This window comes from Macrotis lagotis, chromosome 6 (assembly GCF_037893015.1).
Source record: "Macrotis lagotis isolate mMagLag1 chromosome 6, bilby.v1.9.chrom.fasta, whole genome shotgun sequence".
NCBI lineage: Eukaryota > Metazoa > Chordata > Mammalia > Peramelemorphia > Peramelidae > Macrotis > Macrotis lagotis.
Window position 1 is genome coordinate 85,018,847 of NC_133663.1, and position 18,828 is coordinate 85,037,674.

General features: G+C 35.1%; 1 protein-coding gene across 6 annotated transcripts in view; it reads right to left on the reverse strand.

Moving 5' to 3' along the window:
• Window positions 1-18,828, reverse strand: part of PARD3B (par-3 family cell polarity regulator beta) — a 1,291,415-nt gene that overhangs the window by 676,039 nt on the left and 596,548 nt on the right. For all 6 annotated transcript variants that reach the window (XM_074191565.1, XM_074191567.1, XM_074191566.1 and 3 more), the window contains one exon: window positions 15,384-15,493. In XM_074191565.1, the coding sequence (XP_074047666.1) occupies window positions 15,384-15,493 (110 nt within the window). The remainder of the gene's footprint in view (window positions 1-15,383; window positions 15,494-18,828) is intronic.

Below are 18,828 nucleotides of genomic sequence, written 5' to 3' on the forward strand. Positions count from 1 at the left end.
ACTATGCTGTGAACTAACCAAAAGGTAAGAGTTAGAGGTTTAGGTGTACAGGGGAAAAAAAAAAAAGAAAGAGAAAACAGGATCAAGATTTTGTTCCCTGAGTTTATTATGTTGGTTGTTTTCCTACCTCTCTATCAGCTCCATCTCATTTTATTTCAGCATTCTTTTTCTTTATTCTACTCTCTCCCCTCCCACTCATACCACTTAAGCCCCAAGATCTGTGTGGGAGTGAGGAAGGCACTGTCTCTGCTGAGCTCTCTGTTCCTCATTTTCTCTTTGCATCCTCTCTCTATGAGCTCATCCATTCTCAGCTCTTCAGTTATCACCATAATGCAGATGTTTCTCAAATCTAATCTCCAATTTTAACCTCTCAACCTGATTTCAGGCTTCTCTTTCAAACTGTAAACTATAGATTTCTCCTTACACATCCTGTGGCTCCCTCAAGCTCCACACATCAAAAACAACTCCCACAAAAATAGCTTCCTCTCTCAACTTTCCTATTTCTGTCCATTGTACTGTTTGTATTTCAGGTTCAAAAGTCCCTCACTTTCCCCCAAGATATCCATCATTCACCAAATACAACTTATTTTTTACCTTTGCAAAATCTGCAATGAGTATCTATTTCCCTCTGGCTTCCCAGAACCCTTTTGTACACCCTTATCACTTCTCTGGTAGATTTATATAAATCTACCCGGTATTCTGGCCTTCAGTCTCACCTCCCTCCAACATACCTTGCAGACTATCAGCAGATGGATTATGCTAATAAACAGGTTAATCTTGCTAGCCCTCTATTCCAAAACCTACAGGAACTTTTTATTGCCCTCAACATGTCAGACTGATTTTCAAAGCTCACTATAATTTTCCCTCTAAACACACAATAATTCAGAGCTTCCAATATTACTTAGTGATAAACACTACCTAACTCAAATAAATCTAGTTACTAATTCCTAATCATGCCAAGCTACCTTCATTATCACTTTGAGGTCCTTTTGCATCCTGCTTCTTCTCCCTCATGTGGAATCTCTTCCTGCCTCTCTGGAGATGGGTCTTAGGATCATTGATTGAGATGTAAAAATTGACTTATAAGTCATGAAATTTTACATATGAGGTAAATTGAGATTCATGAGATTCAAAGGATTAGCCCAATGTCAAACAAGTAATGAATTGCAAAGCCAAAATTCAAATGCAAAAGCTTCTAACTTCAAATCCAATACTTTTCCTACAGTTCCTTATTTGTTACCAAGTGTGACTGCAGGAAATTTTTTGAACCTTCCTGGGATTCAGTTTTCTCATCAGTAAAATGAAGGAGCTGAACGATATGAACTTGGAATCCTTTGTGGCTCTAATGTGCTATGTATATTGCTCACCCAAATCTGACTGTGCTATAATAAAATTCAGTTCAAGTCCTTCTAAGATGTCTTTTCCTCACTTATTGTGATCTTTCCCAATTATCTACTTTATAGGTATTGTGTGGATGTTGTGCCCTTGGTAGAACTCCAAGAACTTATTGGATCTTACTTTTTAATGAACTCTTATTGTAGTTATTATTAATACAACTAAACTCTTTCTACTATGTCTTTTGTCTTCTAGTTTATAAATAGTTGTAAGGCAAAGATGGTGCCTTATACTTCTCTTATATCCAGAATAACACTGAATTATTTTGTTTATAAATAGGTACTTGATGTAGTATGATATAGAGCAATGAGTGCTATAGAATGGTCAGAATTTCTGATTCTAATCATGATGTGTGATTTTGGATAAATCACTTCTTCATTTCCTTATTTCACCCTCTAGATTGAAGGACTGAAGGGGGTTGGATCAGAGGATCTTGAAAGTCCTTTCCAATTGTAGAATTTTATAGCTAGAAATGCTTTTTAAATTGAAAGGGAAACCCAATGAGCTTTTGTCAGTGCAAATCAAGCTCACTGGGGAAAGTGACACATTTTCCACATCTTCAGTCAACTTCTAAAGCCAATGATTAATTTCCTCATCTATAAAGTAATGGACAATATTCTCCAAAGTTCTCTCTACTTTTAAAAATCCTGGGATCTCACAACTATGAATATGGTGGCTCTTTATTATTAAATTTAATAGCCTTTTCTCAATGATCCTTCCCAATCTTTCTAGTTTTTGACTCCTGGTTATTTTCTTCTGAATACTTTTCCTTCTCTTGGTTTTCATAATTGCTCTATGCTGTTTCTCCTCCTCACAATCTTTCTCTGATCTTTTTCCTAGATCTTCATCCAGGTCTTGCTCTGGATGAGTATTTCTCAAGTAAGGATGAGTATTTCCCAAGGCACTGTCCTAGACTGACACCTCTTCTCCCACTGCACTAACTGGCTCGAAGATGTCATTAACTTTCACAGAATCAATTCTCATCTCCTAGATGTGTGTGTGTGTGTGTGTGTGTGTGTGTGTGTGTGTGTGTGTGTGTGTGTGTGTGTGTGTGTGTGTGTATATATATATATATATATATATATATATATATATATATGTCCAACCTTAACCTCTTTCATGAGATCCAGTCTCCTATTACTCAACTACCTTTTAGATATTCTGAATTGGATGATTTGTAGACACTTTGAATTTAATATGTCCAGAAAATGCAATATGCATTCTCTCTCCCCAAAAGCCTTTTCTCTTCTGAGCTTCTCTATTATTATTGAGAGAATTACTATTTTTCCCAACCAACCAGGCTCTCAATCTCAGTACCAACCTTGACTCTTCCCTTAAATTTGACCTACATGTCCAATCTGTTGCCAAATTTTGTTGTTTCTACTTTTACAGTATTTCTAATATATATGCCCCTTCTTTCTAATTTTCTTACACATATACCAATCTGATGTATTCTGATTTAGAAACTTTATCTCCAGACTCCACCAATATTTTTATTGGTGGTCTATTCCCAATGCCTAAAATACATTCCTTTCTAATCTTGCCTTCTGTTTTCCTTTAAAGAAATGGGTCAAATCCAACTGTTGGCAGGAGATTATTCTTGATCTCCTCTCTCATCTTCCCCACTGCTAGTATTTTCCTTTTCAGTTATCTTCCATTTACATTTAATATTATATATGCATATTTATTTTCATATTTTCCTCCACCATTAGAATGTTAGCTCCTATAAGACAGAAACTGTCTTTGTTTTGTGTGTGTGTGTATGGATGTGTGTGTATTTTGTGTCCTTAGTACTTAGCAGTGAGATTGGAACATAGTAAATACTTACTAAAGACTAGCTGACTGAATAGACTAATCAGGGGAGCCCTCCCTTCCCTCCCACCAAGCCTTCTTTGGCTTAGGTTACAGTACATTGAATGAATCACTCTTGGAGCTTTAGCCCTTTCTGGAGTCATGTATGTATTCCTTAGAGACATATATATGTGTATATATATATATATATATATATATATGTATATATATATATATGCATTCCTGTGATACATTTGTACTAGTTCTTTCCCTGAAAAAAGGCATATACAGTCAAAAATCACTGCTTGGGTTCTACACATTACCTTTTGCCCATCTTGGTCATTGGGACAGCAGTGGGAGGCTTTGTCAGAGGAACATCAGGGACTTTTGTGAGGCATATAAACCCCTACTATGCCTCTGGTCCTGTCTTTCTCTGGGAATTCCTTTGAGTAGAGAGAAAAAAAGGATTTTATATTCTTCTCCTTATTCTGGAGGTTAAGAAAGTGTCAAACACATGTACCGCCAAAGTGTAGTTGAACCTACATCTCCGGTCCCTGGTTAGATTCTTGTAGTTTGTTTATGTCCCTAACTATTGGTGACCAAATAGCAATTGCGAGATGGTTATTTTCAGCCTTGGAAGTGCTTAATGAGTTGAAGAATTCCTAGATTCTTCAGTTGGTGCCAATTGCACAGTAGGACAAATCTTTTATAATTCTAAGAGAATTTTGTTATAGGCATTTCGCCTTCACCCTGGTTCTGCCCTAAATATTTTTTCCCAGGTCCCTGATTTCTGAAACTCCAGGCCATGTCCTGAGCTCTTTTCTTTTTCTTTCAGGGGGTCATAATCTCTTAGAATTATAAAAGATTCCTCCGATTGTGCATTTGTCACCAACTGAAAAACCTAGGAATTCTTCAACTCATTATGTACTTCCAAATACTACTTGCTTAAGTGTTGAAAGTATTCAGTTTCTCTGGAGAATAAAGGAAGAATTAAAAGTTACTATTTTACATTTAAATTTTTCTAGCTGTATATTTGTGTATCTTTGTTTTTTTTAAGATTTTATTTTTACAGAAGAAATAGATTTCTTTCTTCTACTTCATCTACATTCCTCACTGATTTAGTGACACTAACCATTTTACTCCACTCTTTGGGGGATATCCTAGGCAGGAGACAAGCCTAAGTTGTCAAGGATCCTTCCCAAGGTTGGGGGGTTGTGGAAAAAGTGTGAGGGAGGAAATATAAAGGACTAGAGGGTTACAGGAAGAATCTGATATATTACTCTCTAGAGGTGAGGCTCCTTTAAGCCACAATCTAATCTGTGAACATGGATCCAGAGCCCCTTCAGGGGGAGAGGGTGAATTCCACAACTCCATCTTGGAACTAGTAGTAATTCTGTATTGTTACTTAAATAAAACTTAAAATGTCATTCTGGGTTGAACTAAAAATTTAGGTGAAAAAAAGGGTCCTTTTTAAAAAAAGAAAAAACATGCACAAGGTTCATATTTCTAAACTTCTGTAAGTAATCATATTGAAGTCATTCAAATAATTCCAGTTCATTTCACAAAGTGCTCAGGGAGATGGCAAAGAGCTCAAGAGCAAAGTAAATCTAGCTCCTGGATTTTCACTCACCTGACTAGAGAGAGCCTCGCAAGCAAAACAGCCTTTGAAATTAAGCTGCCCTGAACTTGAAAAAAAAGGTAAACATTTGGCCTTGTTAAACACTGGATGGCAGGTTTATCTCTTAAAAACAAAGCCATATGAAAACCATCATTGCAATGGAGTCTCCAAGCTCTGGTCTTATCAGCACACAGCTTGAGGAGATGGAGTTACAAATAGTATGTCTACTATTAAATCACTGCGGCAGAAACCTCTTTTGTGGCCTTCGGTTTTTCTCAACAACACAATTATATATTAAATACCACTCAGCCCTCCCTTTCTCTTTATAATGTCTGTCTCTCCTTGTTGGAAGAGCAATGGACAAAGCGCTACCACAAATAGACACAATGAGTATCTGCAATAATTATTTGGTGCCTGTGTTTCCACAGATATAGCCAGTTACAGATGATGTATGTGTTGGATCAATGGATTGCTTTGGGGTAAATTTCTAATATTCAGTCCAAAATGTATGTTGTGGTGAACATGGGGCATGGTGGCAAGTATTTATAAGCTTTAAGATTTCTTGCTCATTTTTAATTTTCTGCTTTAAGGATCTGTTTTTTATGCGATAGTAAAGCAAGCTCAGCTTAGGGGAAAGGGAAGGGAGTGAGTATTTATAGTGTCTATTATGTGCCAGACACTGTGCTAAGAACTTTTAATAAATTTTTTCTCATGCTATTTACTGAAATAGAAATGTCAGAAGCTCAATAATGGTTCTAAGTATTGTAAATCATAAACCCAAATCTAGTATTTTTCTTTTATTATTAATTTCTTGAGAACATAGATGTAACTATGAGCAACTAGATGGCACAGTGGGTAGAACATCAGCCCTGCAGTAGGGGGACCTGAGTTCAAATCTTACCTCAGATACTTATTAACTGTGTGACCTTGGGCAAGTCAGTTAATCCTGATTGTCTTGCATCCGAGGCCATCTCCAGTTGTCCTGATTCATATCTGGCCACTGCTTCCAGATGGCTACAGAAGAGAAACTGAGGCAGGTGACTTAGCACAGCACCTGCTCACACAATCCTATTCACTTCCTTGTCATAGCATCACCTCCCTGATGTCATGGTCTTCTTTGAGAATGAAAGATAAACATCATATTCCCTTTAATTTAAAGCATCCTCAGAATGGACAATCTTAATCTACCAAAGAATGCATTAGACAAGATTGAATTTAAGTTCAGTTCTCTACTTCTGTCTTCTACATCATGACTTTGCCCATTGCAATTTCAACAGATCACCGGGTTATCATAAGAAACTAAATGGGAATTTTTTTTGGGGGGGAGTGTTTTGCAGAAGCCATAGATAATACACAAAAGCCAGAAGATGGCATAGGAAAAAAAATTAGAGGCTCAGAAATGTATCAAATGTATGGTATTATATAATACCAATATATATTTTTTTCTTTAAGTACCATAATAATTCAGACTTCCCTGGTGCAGAGGAAAAGAAAAAAACTTACATGGATTTTCCAGATGGGGGAGTAGGTGGGTACCATATCACTAACCCCCACAATGTAGAAGGGACAACTATAAAAGGAATAACAATGTTCCATCTCACACAAATTAGAATGGTAACCTTAAAGTATATACTGAGCCACAAATTTTATTTCCCAAAGGGTGCAATTTCCTATCAATGTTAAATTCACCACTGGAGAAACTCATTAAACTACTTCTGTTGTTTGGCATGAAGGCTTGTTGTTTAATCTTTGGGATCTCAGTTTTCTCAACTGTAGAATATCCATTCTTCAACTATTTACATCTGTTTTCACTTCCTAGCTTACACTTGTTTTGAGGATAAAATGTTTTGTAAATGCTGAAGTGCAATATCTAAGTGAATTATTGTTTTTACATTATAATGTGTATGGAGTCTCATAAACACAGTCATTAATTTGGGTTAATTCAGCATGATTCTTGAAATTAATCCTTTCTTGAGTATTTTTTTGACAAGCTTCTAATTCAGATAAGATGTGTTAGAATGATGGAGTCAGCCTTACTTTTAAAAAAATAGCAAAAAATTGCTCATTTTCTCATATCAGGCGGTAATAAAAGGAATTGAAAAATATAGATTTAGATATAGCTCTCAGAATTTTCCTTTGAAAACAAAACAAAACTCAAAAGTTCTTTCTTATCTCACAGATAAAAATTGAACCTGACTTACTTCTCTCTTTCTACAAAAACCTTTGTGTTCCTTCACAGCTATGAATGACTATTCCCCAATTTTCCACCTGTCCAAGCACAAGTTTTTTCTGAATCTTCTCTTTACAATGATTTCTGTTAAGCACATTATCAACTTTCCAGTTCCCTGTTAGCAGCTCTCTTAGAAATCCCATTTCTTCCTCACCACTCACCTGAATTTATCTTCACTCTTTGTTTATTCTCCTGTCACAACATCTCCACAACTGTGTCCTTTTCTTCTCATTCATAGCCCTCAGCACTTTTTCACTGGACTACTTTAGCAATTTCTTAACTGGCTTCTCTGTCTTAGATCTCTTCTCTCTCAGATTTCTCTTCCCCGCAGCTGCCAAAATAACTTTCCTAAAGCAGGAGTGTGACATGGCTCACTCTTATTCAAACACCTTCAACAGCTCCCTCTTGTCTATACTTAGGATAAAATGCAAATTCATCACCATGCCCTTTAAAGTCTTCCATCCTCCAACTCCAACCTACCTTTCTATTCTAATTTCAAATATCTTGCTATCACATGCTCAGTGTTCTGGCATGCCAGATGGTCTCTAAACTCTACATTCCATTCCATTTGAAGAGTTTGTTTCTCTTTCTGAGAATATATTCCCTCCTTCCTTTGGCCTCTGAAAACAACATAGTTTCCAGAAAGGTATTCTGGGGATATTCCAGTCTCCAAAGTCTTTTATGATCTTCTCCCATCACCATCAGAGTTGTGAGAGCTCTTCTTCTTCAAATTACCGGGACATGATATGGTTAGTGGAAAGAGAATCTGGATATGAAGTTTGGATTTCAATTCTGTCACTTAAGTAAGGTAAGAAGACAAATCACTTGACCTCTGTAGACCTCAGTTCCCTCATCTATGAAATGAGAGAATTTAAGGGGGAGAAGGAGAGGGGAAAAGAAACTTTTTTTTTTAGGTTTTTGCAAGGCAATGGGGTTAAGTGACTTGCCTAAGGCCACACTACTAGGTAATTATTAAATGTCTGAGGCCAGATTTGAACTCAGGTCCTCCTGACTCCAGGGCCAGTGCTCTATTCACTGCACCACCTAGCCACATAGGAAAAGAAACTCTTAAGGCCTTAATGTTTGCTAAATACTGGGGCTATGATGATAGTCCATACTGTCAAGTAGCTAATCTTCCAATGGATAAAGAGAAAACATATAGGGATGCTGGAAACTGGGAGTTAGGAGAGTTGGAGGATCACATAAAAGGTCAAGGAAAGAAATAGAATCCAGAGAGGTTGAGAGAAAAGTGAGGTGCAGCATAGCTGAGGTACTACTTCCTTTTATTTTATTTTATTTTTAAGTTGTTGCAAGGCAATGGGGTTAAGTGGCTTGCCCAAGGCCACACAGCTAGGTAATTATTAAGTGTCTAGGCTGGATTTGCACTCAGGTACTCCTGACTCCAGGGCCGGTGCTCTATCCATTATGCCACCTAGCCTCCCCTCCACTGCGCCATCTAGCCACCCCAGCTGAGGTACTTCCTAAATGATCTCTCTTCTAACTCTGAATATAAGAATCCTTGTATTTATTTATCTTTTTACATGTTGTAGTTCCCTTAGGGGTAGGAAATATTTTATTTTGATCTTTCTGTATCTTCATGACTTAGCACAGTATTTTGTACATAGTAGCTATTGTCTGTATTTAATGATGGTTGAATTGAATTTTCCTGCCAACACCTGGGGATTTCCTTATTTGTCCTCTTTTGACAGATATCAGTCATAAAACATTAACTTATCACATTAAAATAAAATGCTTAATTCAAATTCTATTTACTATGAAAAAGAGAAAGGAAGATTGAAATATTTTAAAAAGCTTTCTTTTTTGTATACACTTCATTAACCATCCCTATTATCCTAAATCTCTCTCCATATTATCTATCATTTTGCCAAGCTATGAAAATCACCATTTTCCACATCTTATTTATCTTCCCTTAAGCAGGGTTCCTCTGTCTGTCTCTCTGTCTCTGTCTGTCTTTGACTTGTCTGTCTGTCTCTATCTCTCTTTGTGTCTCTGTCTCTCTCTCTTTCTCCTTATCTCTCTGTGTCTCCCTTTCTCCTGCCCTGAGGACAGGGCATGAGTTATATTCACAATCTATGAGTAAATAAGCTAATGATTTCTCAAGGTTCTCTGGCAATGCAGGATAGACATGAGGTAATCACTCTGGAACATATGATTATATTTATTATCCAAGAACAAATTTAGAATTGTAATTTCCAGAAACACACTTTTTAATTTACTCACCCTTCATGATCAATTCGCCTTAGGGAGCAAATGCAAAACTACAAACATTCATTAAGGGTAAAAACAACAATAGCAATTAGCAGGATAGCTTAAGCAACAACCACCACAAAACACAGCAACTTAAGAATTCTTCCTTCACTCTCCAAAAGGGAAATGACAACTTAAAGTCTAGGGCTCAGAGTACATTCTAAAATTCAAACTAATAATATTAAGTCAAATTTTGATAGTATATTGAGGTACTTTCCTCAAAAACATCCTGTAAAGCGGATAATATAAGTCTTATTTTATTTTATTTTATTATGAGAAGATTTGTCCACATTATTACTGCTAGCAAGTGCTGAAGTTGGAGCCATCAATCAATCAACTGGAGACCAGCATACAGAAAAGTAAACAACCTCTCCTTGCATGGAGTTTACATTCTAATAAGGAGGCCCACAACGATATATATATATACACGTAAGTATAGTAAGGATCAAATGAAGGTATTTTGGAAGTGAGAACAGTGACAGTTAAGGGGGAGTCAAGAAAATCTTCATGTGGAGAATAACATTTCAATTGTGTCTTGAAGGAAGAGAGTGATAGAGATGAGGACATCACACATTCTAGGCCTGGGGGATGAGCAATGTAAAGGCACAGAGGTAGAAGTTAGAAGACTCTGTGTGTGTGTGTGTGTGTGTGTGTGTGTGTGTGTGTGTGTGGAAGAGAGAGAAGACCAGTTTTGTGGTAGATCATTTTGCGGGAAGGAAAAAGTGATATTCAATGAGGTTGGAAAAAATGGGTTGAGGTTAAGATACGAAGGACTTTAGATACTAATCTGAGAAGATTAGGTTTTCATCTTAAAGGTAAAAAAAAAGGAACCTTTGGAGTTGACTGGACAAGGTCAGATTTCCTTAAGAAAATCACTGGTAGTTGTGCATAGGATGGCTTAGAATGGGAAGAGATGCTAGGTAGCACAGTGAATAGAGCACCAGCCTTGGAGTCAGGAGTACCTGGGTTCAAATCTGACCTCAGACACTTAATAATTACCTAGCCATGTGGCCTTGGGCAAGCCACTTAACCCCATTGCCTTGAAAAATCTAAAAAAAAAATAATAATGACAAGAGACTTGAGGAAGGGAGACAAATCAGAGGATTGTTGCAATAATCTGGGGAAGAGATGAAGGCCTAAAGTAAAAAGAAAGTCAAACAACTATTGATAAGGGCTTGAATGTGACAGTGCTGTAGATTAGAAATGGAAAATTTGCAAACTGATTGCATATGTGGTATGAAGGAGAGTGAAGAGCCAAGAATAACGCTGAGTTGGGGCGGCTAGGTGGCATAGTGGATAAAGCAACGGCCCTGCAGTCAGGAGTACCTGGATTCAAATCCGATCTCAGACACTTAATAATTACCTAGCTGTGTGGCCTTGGGCAAGCCACTTAACCCTGTTTGCCTTGTAAAAAAAAAAGACCTAAAAAATAAAGAATAACGCTGAGTTAAATACAAAAGGATGATGATGCCTTCAACAAATACAGTGAAATTTGGATAAAGGGAGGATTTGAGGGAAAAGACTATGGATTCAGTTTTGATAAAGTTTGAGATATCTTAAAGAGATTCAATTAGTAATTGATAAAAAATTGAAATTCAAGGAAAATATATTTGTGAATCATCTGCTTAGAGTGAAACCAATGAATTTATGTATTGCCAAGAAAGAGTGAATACAGGGAAAATCAAAAAATGCCTAAAACATAAACTTGAGGAATATTTAGAATTAGAGTGCCTGATCCAAGCATCACAGGAGAACAAATAGAAAAGTAAAAGCTACATAAGAAAGTAGCATCATGAAGACTCAGAGAGGATAAATTATCTGAAAAGAGAGTCGAGAAAAGAGTGTCAAAGTAGTGGATGAGTCAAAAAGATTAAAAAGTAGGAAAAGACCATCATATTTGGCAATTAAGAGCTTGTTCAACTTTTGTGTTATAAAATTCCATAAAGAACCCTTCACAAAAAATGATTTGGCCTATATCATATACTTTGGAAACTAGGAGCAAAAATGAGACAGTGATTGATGTAAAAAATAATTAGTCTTATCATCTGCACATTAAATACCATGCTATTTGGATTACTTTGAGTAAACATTTTTTCCCTTGGTGTAGAAATTCTATGATTGTCTCTGTCTTGGGATCTCCTGATATAGAAATTTCCACCACAATCACAGATCATCAACTATTCTGAAATTCATAAATTTAGAGTTTTGTCAGGAGAATCAATAAGTTATCTTATATAGTAGAACAGGAATTGAGTTCAGATCTTCTAGAAACTGCCATCATACTACATTGCAAAGCAAAGCAAAGGAAATAAACTCATTTAAGATTTGGGGATATGATAAGCTATAAATGTGAAGATTGTTAGTCAATATATAGATTTATTATGCATCTATATATGTCAAACCCTATACTAAGCTTTGAGCATACAAAATGGAGCAAAAGACGGTCTTTGCCCTTAAGGAGCTCACAATATTAACAGTAACTGTTAATATACTTATAATTTGAAACATGCTAAGTAAGGTCCCCACAACAGGGGATTTTAACCTTTTTTTTTTTTTTACATCATGGACTCTGCCTTGGCAGTCTGTCAAACTTATGGACTCCTTAGAATAACCTTTTAAAAAGTATAAAAGAAAATACAAAAGTAAACAGTACAAAAATACAAATACAAAAGGAAACCAATTTTATTGAAGTAAAGATGATTTTTTCCCTTATTCAAGTTTATAGATTCTCTGAACTTTATCATTAACCCAAGTTAGGAATTCCTAATCTATATAGATATCATGGCATCATGATGCAAAGTTGGCTTCATTGTCAAAAAGACCCAGGTTCAAATCTCATCACTGACATCTACTAACACTATGTCTAGACAAATTGTTCAACTTCTGTCAGTGCCCTGGACAAATCTCTAAGATTATAAACTGCAGGGAGGGTGCTGTTTACACTGGTGAAGAGTGTCCTCAACTGGGGTTCTTTATTTCAATAAAATCACAGATCTAGTTATTATGTCTAAGAAAAAGTAATTTCACTTATTTATTTTCTATAAAATAACTAAATATATTCATTTTCTAATCCAGATATTTTTTGCAAGGGTGTAATATTGAATTGCCATTTTGCTATTAGTGAACTAACCAAATAGTCAATGAAACTTAGTCAAATTTACAATTTTACATCTCTGGGTATCAAAAAGCCTACAACAAAACTCAAAGCCATAAACAAAAGCCCCCAACTGCTTTTCCTGAAAGTAGACATAATAAAATAAAACTGAACATATTAATCATTAACTGTAGTTTTAAAGCTAATAATTCAACATAATCAAGTGTGTCAAATATTTATCCTTGCAGTTAGTTATGCTTTGCCTTACAAGCAAGTTTTATTTTTCAAGAATGGCTGAACATAATCCACTTGGGGCTTTGCCATCTGTCAATTACTTACATCTGAATCTTCAAGTTAAAGAAATGGAAATTGTAATTTTCCCCCCTTCTTAATATGAACTTTGAGTTGTACTGCAATTTAATGTAACTCTTTTATACATATTTTTCCCATTAGGTACTGCAAGTCCACATCATAATAAATTTTTTCAGATTTGTCATTAATGATCAATGTATAGGATGTGACTGCTGGTCAATAGTTACCTTGATCAAATAATAAAAAAAAATAATTATAGAATTTTAAAGTTACAAAGAAATGAGAGGCTGGAATCACCTATAGTCCAACCTCCTTCCCAAAACTTGTGATTGTGTCTTATCTCTTAAATAGATTGTAATTTCATGAATGTAGGGAATGTGTCTTATCAAAACTTTGTACTCTCTACCACCCCAAATTTAATGTTGGGCTTTTTCAGGAAGCACTTACTGGCTAAAAGAATGAAAACATAAATCTTACATTGTCCAAAATGGTGGGTAAATTAAGCTATGGGAGAAAAGTTGTGCCAAATGGACTTCATGTATTTGAATCTCTTTTCTCCCTTGTAGATCATACAAATGCATTTTATTTGCTTGCTTACTCTCCCATTCCTAACACCTTCCCTTTGACCCAAAGTAGAGATGTGTCCATCCTCTTCTTATGGATCTAAGTTTCCTTTGGGAAGATGGGCATTTCTTAGGAGGGCTCTTTTCCTAAGGGTAGGGAGCAAGGAGCACAGAATTCCAGAGCAAGACCTTCTGAGGAGATATGTTATTGAAAGGAAATCATTTGTGCTGCTTTGAAGGGATAGTCCACCCTAGTCTTTCTAACTAGCCCACAGGGCTGTGGAGAGCAAAGTACTGTGTGAATCTTAAATACAGAAATCAGAGTTGCGGTTGTCATCAAATGCTAGATCTGGACATTTCCTTCAAGATCTAGTCTAGCCCCCTTTTTTAAGAGAGGAAAATAAAATTCAAACTATTTAAGGTGAAGTGAATCACATATCTAGAATCACGTAATTAGACCATAGAACCAGAATTAAACCCCTGGCCACTACACTAAAAGGGTAAGGGGCTTTATTTATCCAGACATAATTCTATCAAGGAAAGAGTCAGAGATAATATATTGTCTTTGAAACTTCTCTACCATTCCACCATCCCGGCTCTTTTAATAACTGATACACAGAGTTGTATAGTAACTTGCCTAATTATTTGTGGTTGGTTCAGTCTTAGATAGTTGGATTACTGAGGCTATTATATTGTGATGCTTTCATATAAAATATATGCATAGTCGCCCATTTCTGTTGTCTTTAATGACACTAATATCATTCCCTGGTCAATATATTAAATACCATACATTATACAATATATTAAATATATCACATTAAATATCAATGACCAAAACTTTCCTAGAAGAAATATCATATAATAAATAAAATATAAAATATCACAATATATAATAAAAGAATGACTGAACAAAAAATGGTTACCATAAGTATGGTAAATGATTGTCATAGAATAGTACTATAAGATGATGAGCTTGTTGATTTTAGAAAAACATGTAGAGACTTGCATGATATAACAATGAATAAAATGAGCAAAATGAAGGGAATGTTATATATAGTAAAAACAATATTGTTTTAAGAACTTTGAATAAATAAGTCATTTTGACTATTATAAATGCCCAAATTAACTACAAAAATATGAAGACACTATCAGCTTCCAGAGTAAGAACTGATAAAGTATGTATAAAACAATTTTACAGAAATATACCTATTTATGTCTAATGGTAGTCATCTCTAGGGTGGGGGGCGTGAAAAAAGGAAAATAAAAGAAATTTACATAATAACATATTTAAAAGGAATATAGCAAATTGTTCATAACTAATTTCATGTGCAATCTTTTTTATTTTACTATGTTATGGAAATGCTTGCTTTATTCCATAAATTAAAGATAATATAAATAATTTTTTAAATTCCTTTAAGACCTGGAAAAAAAGTGACCAGTATGGAAAACTAAGAATGAATGAATTTCTTAAGTCATACAGTTAAGTATGTATTCTTTGTCAATTTCTCATTTCCTTCTGGGCTAAACACACTAAAATCTTCACCTATGTAATAAATGGTCACTTTTCTAACTTTGGGAAGGCATACTTTTAAATAGTTTTGCCTGACAGTAACCCTAGAAACTCTGTAAAATTATTGCTTCTGGTCAACTTTAATGGCTTATAAATGTGTCCATCTCCTAATGACACCCCAAACATTTTCTTTCCAAATAATTACTTTAACAGACTACAGATCTGTGCTATATCCAAAATATTATGGCTATATCTAAAATTGGCTTAAATGGTCACATAATAACCAAACTAATTTTTGTGAAAAAGAAGATCCAAAAGGGAAAATATAATTTTATCTGTTATTTTAAAGAATTATAGAATATATGTTTCACACATACACATATAGATATTACATAGGGAGTAAGGAACAGGGGAGTAAAGAAGTCCAGAGGGAGACCATATATATATGTATATATATACATATATATATATATACATATATATATATATATGTAATTCTACCTCTATGTATATGTGTATCCACATAGATATATACTTATTACCAAATAAGTTAGCTGGTTTGCAATCTTTTCTATAAAAAGTGGAAACTGCAGGACACTTACTGGTACAACAGGTTTCAGATTTTGGTCACTGGGGTGTGAAGCACCTGGATGAGAATCAGCAGGTGGGCCCAGTGCAGGGTCACTGCTCCTTCTCACCAACAGTGGTGTGCCTGCAAGACAAAATAAGAAGTGAAAGGTCAAAAGAACCTTAGGGAAAAAGCACATGGCACAGTACAATTTAATTAAAAGGACTCACCACATTCTTCTGTGTAAAAGCATTCAAGTTCTAGAGGTGCTTGTAAATTATTCAATTTGATGACATTGCGTCATTTATTATATAGTGACATGTTGGACTAGAATGGTGGAATGTTTATCTTTTCCAATCTATATTTACAAATTGCCCAAAGCGGAACTCAAGACAAAACTCTTGGGTGATACAAAAAATAACACTGTACAATACAAAACTGACTTATGAATAAATATAAATATTAAAGAGGATGATTATGAAGTAGCCAAGTGAACCATTTGACAAAGTATAATCTGTTATAGCAAGTTACCACCATATTGTATCTTCAGAACTCATAGAATGTATATATTATACACATAAAAATATAACTTTGGCTGAATTCATGGTGTTAATGTCTTTTTAAATAAGTAAAGGGGATTGTTTTAATTGTTGTTTATCTTTTTAATAAAGCTTGACAAAATTGATGAGAAAAATAAGGTAGTCCTTTAAAAATGCTCTGATTCCTTTTTAATTTAATGAAAGATTCTACCATTAAATATTTGAAAGTCATTTATTAAATTCTAAAAGATGATCTTTCTAATAGAATGTCCAAATGAAATCCAAACATAGCAGAGCTACTAGCTTTACTAGTTTCATTATAATTAGGCTGAAAATAATTTATTTAATATGAAATTGGCAGTCAGAAAAGGAAGTCTTTGAAATATTTTTTTGTGGTTGTTTTTCAAATCATTCTGTAATCATGGAAATTAACTTTTATTTGCTCTTTAGAATTTGCTTTGTGAGTAATGGTTAAATTGCAATCTCCAGTTTTTTCTATGTTCTAAAAATAATGCCCAAACACTTGCAAGCTACTGCAGTTTAAATTAGTATTTTCCAAGTTCCTTTTTTTTTTAAACATGATGCACAGCTGGCTTAGGGAAGAAATCCCTTTTGTTAGTATTTACAACTCCCTGCTTCCAACAAATTCTTTTCCTTTTGGCAATCCACCCTTGGTCACCATACAATTTGGTTAAAAAAGAAAATAAAGCGCATCTCTTCCTATAATCAGAAATTGACTGAAATAGGACTCTGGCTATAGTGGCTAGCCTCAAAGAGCAATGTGAAGTCCAAACTTCTACTTTTCTCCAATTCCATTTCTATTCATAGATGCAGCATTACATGACAACAGTCCAAAGAAAATGTAAGACATGGTAGTGGCTTTGTTGGTCTTCTTTTGTTCCTTTACTGAAACATCTCAAGAAGCAGGAAAAAATTGTCCCATAAATGGCGCTTAGTACAGAACTAATGTGAGGCTCAGATTATGGTAAAAAGCAATACAAACAAAACCAATGACAGTAGGGTCCCAGGCCATAACATATATTTTGGCCAAGTGATCTGAAAAACAAAACAAAACAAAACTGGTTATCTATCTCTAAAGGAAAGCTCCTGAATTATCCCAGACAACAAGAAGTAATCTATTCAGGTGGAGCACATTATTATACAAGGTGACTAGTTCAGCTTATGACTAAGGAAAGGAAAAGGTAACTTCCAGTTTGCTTTCAATTCTTGTCTCCAAACATTTTATTTCTAGACAAAAAGCTATCATTGAGAAAAGAAATCCTTTTAGACATGAAAAGTGGCTTCAAAGATGCAAATCATCCCACATCAGTAACTGATAATATTCATCACCATATCGTTATTGTGCTGACATCTTTTAAACATTTAAAGAAAATTTGAGGGATACACGCTCACAGTTGATGAGGAAAGTACTGTGACCAATTAATGAATCTGATGACCTTTTTAAAAAAAAAATCCAAGAAACAAAGTATTTTTTTATTTTTTATTTTATTTATTTTTTTATTATTTTTTCCCATGGCAAATGGGGTTAAGTGACTTGCCCAAGGCCACACAGCTAGGTAATTATTAAGTGTCTGAGGCTGGATTTGAACTCAGGTCCTCCTGACTCCAGAGCCAGTACTCTGTCTGCTGGGTCACCTAGCCACCCCATCAAGAAACACAGTATAACAGAATTTTCTTCAATTTTAAGAGATAACCACTTAGCTACTGTTGACTCAGGCAAAGAATCTATGGTGGTTTGGATATTAATTTTTAAGCTACTTAAAATTAAGCTAGCTTAAAATTTAAGCAAAAATTAAGACTATAATGAGATATATTCTAGAATAATTCTTCTCTAAGAGAACTATGATTTTATCAGTGTTGGGCTACTTTCATAGCCTCTTTCCCTCACTTCCAGATGACTTCACAGGTTTCTGTAGCCTTACAAATTCATATCCTCAGGATCAGACTTCTAGGAATTTGCTTCTCAGGCCTGATTGGTGGTTGAGTGATAGGCATACATCCCATTATCTTCTAGATTTAGGATCTTGGCAACTTGGTAATAATATCTGCTGGAACTTGTATTTTGCTGGCACAGTATTTGAACCCAGGGCTAACTCATCAACACATCCATACCATAAGGAGACATGGGAGGAGGAGTTCAGTGAAGGCTGATCATCAACTCTAATATGAGCAATTATGATCAAGATTTCTGATCATCCTTCATGCCCTGCTCATTAGCTTAGAGCATACCCCTAGGCTCTTTCCTGAGTTCTATTCTGTCCTCTTTATTTTCCCTCTAGTAATCTCTTCAAGTATCACTACTTCAATGATTATTTCTATGCAGATTTTAAAAAATCATATACTGAGATATTATGTCTTCTCCTGAACTCCCATCCTATATTTCCAATTAATTAATAGATATCTCCATGAGTAAAGTCCAAGGGCAATTTTAATTTTAACATATCCAAAATAGAATTCTTTATTTTTTTCCCTTAAATTTACCCTTCTTCCAAACTTTCCTGTTATGGATACCATTATCTTTGCAATCACCTAGTTTTGAAATCTCAAAGTCATTCTCAAGATGTTGTACTTGTTTTCCCTAAAATACATTCAATTTCCAAGACCTCAGGAATCCTCCTCCACATCTTATTTTACATGTGTCATATTGCAGGAAAAAAAAAATCTTGCCACAATGACTTTAATACAGGACCTCATTGCCTCTTGCCAGTACTACAGCAATAGCTTCTTAATCAGTCTTCAGCTTCTTTCCTCTCAAATAGATCCTCCACTTAGGTGCCAAAGTGACATTACTAAAGTACAAGTCTGACCTTGTCACTCTCCTGTTCAGAAAACCTGTATCTCCCTCTTGTCTCTAGGATAAAACAGACATAATTCTTGTTCACCCTTCATGGTCTGACTCCATCCTACCTTCCAGACTGA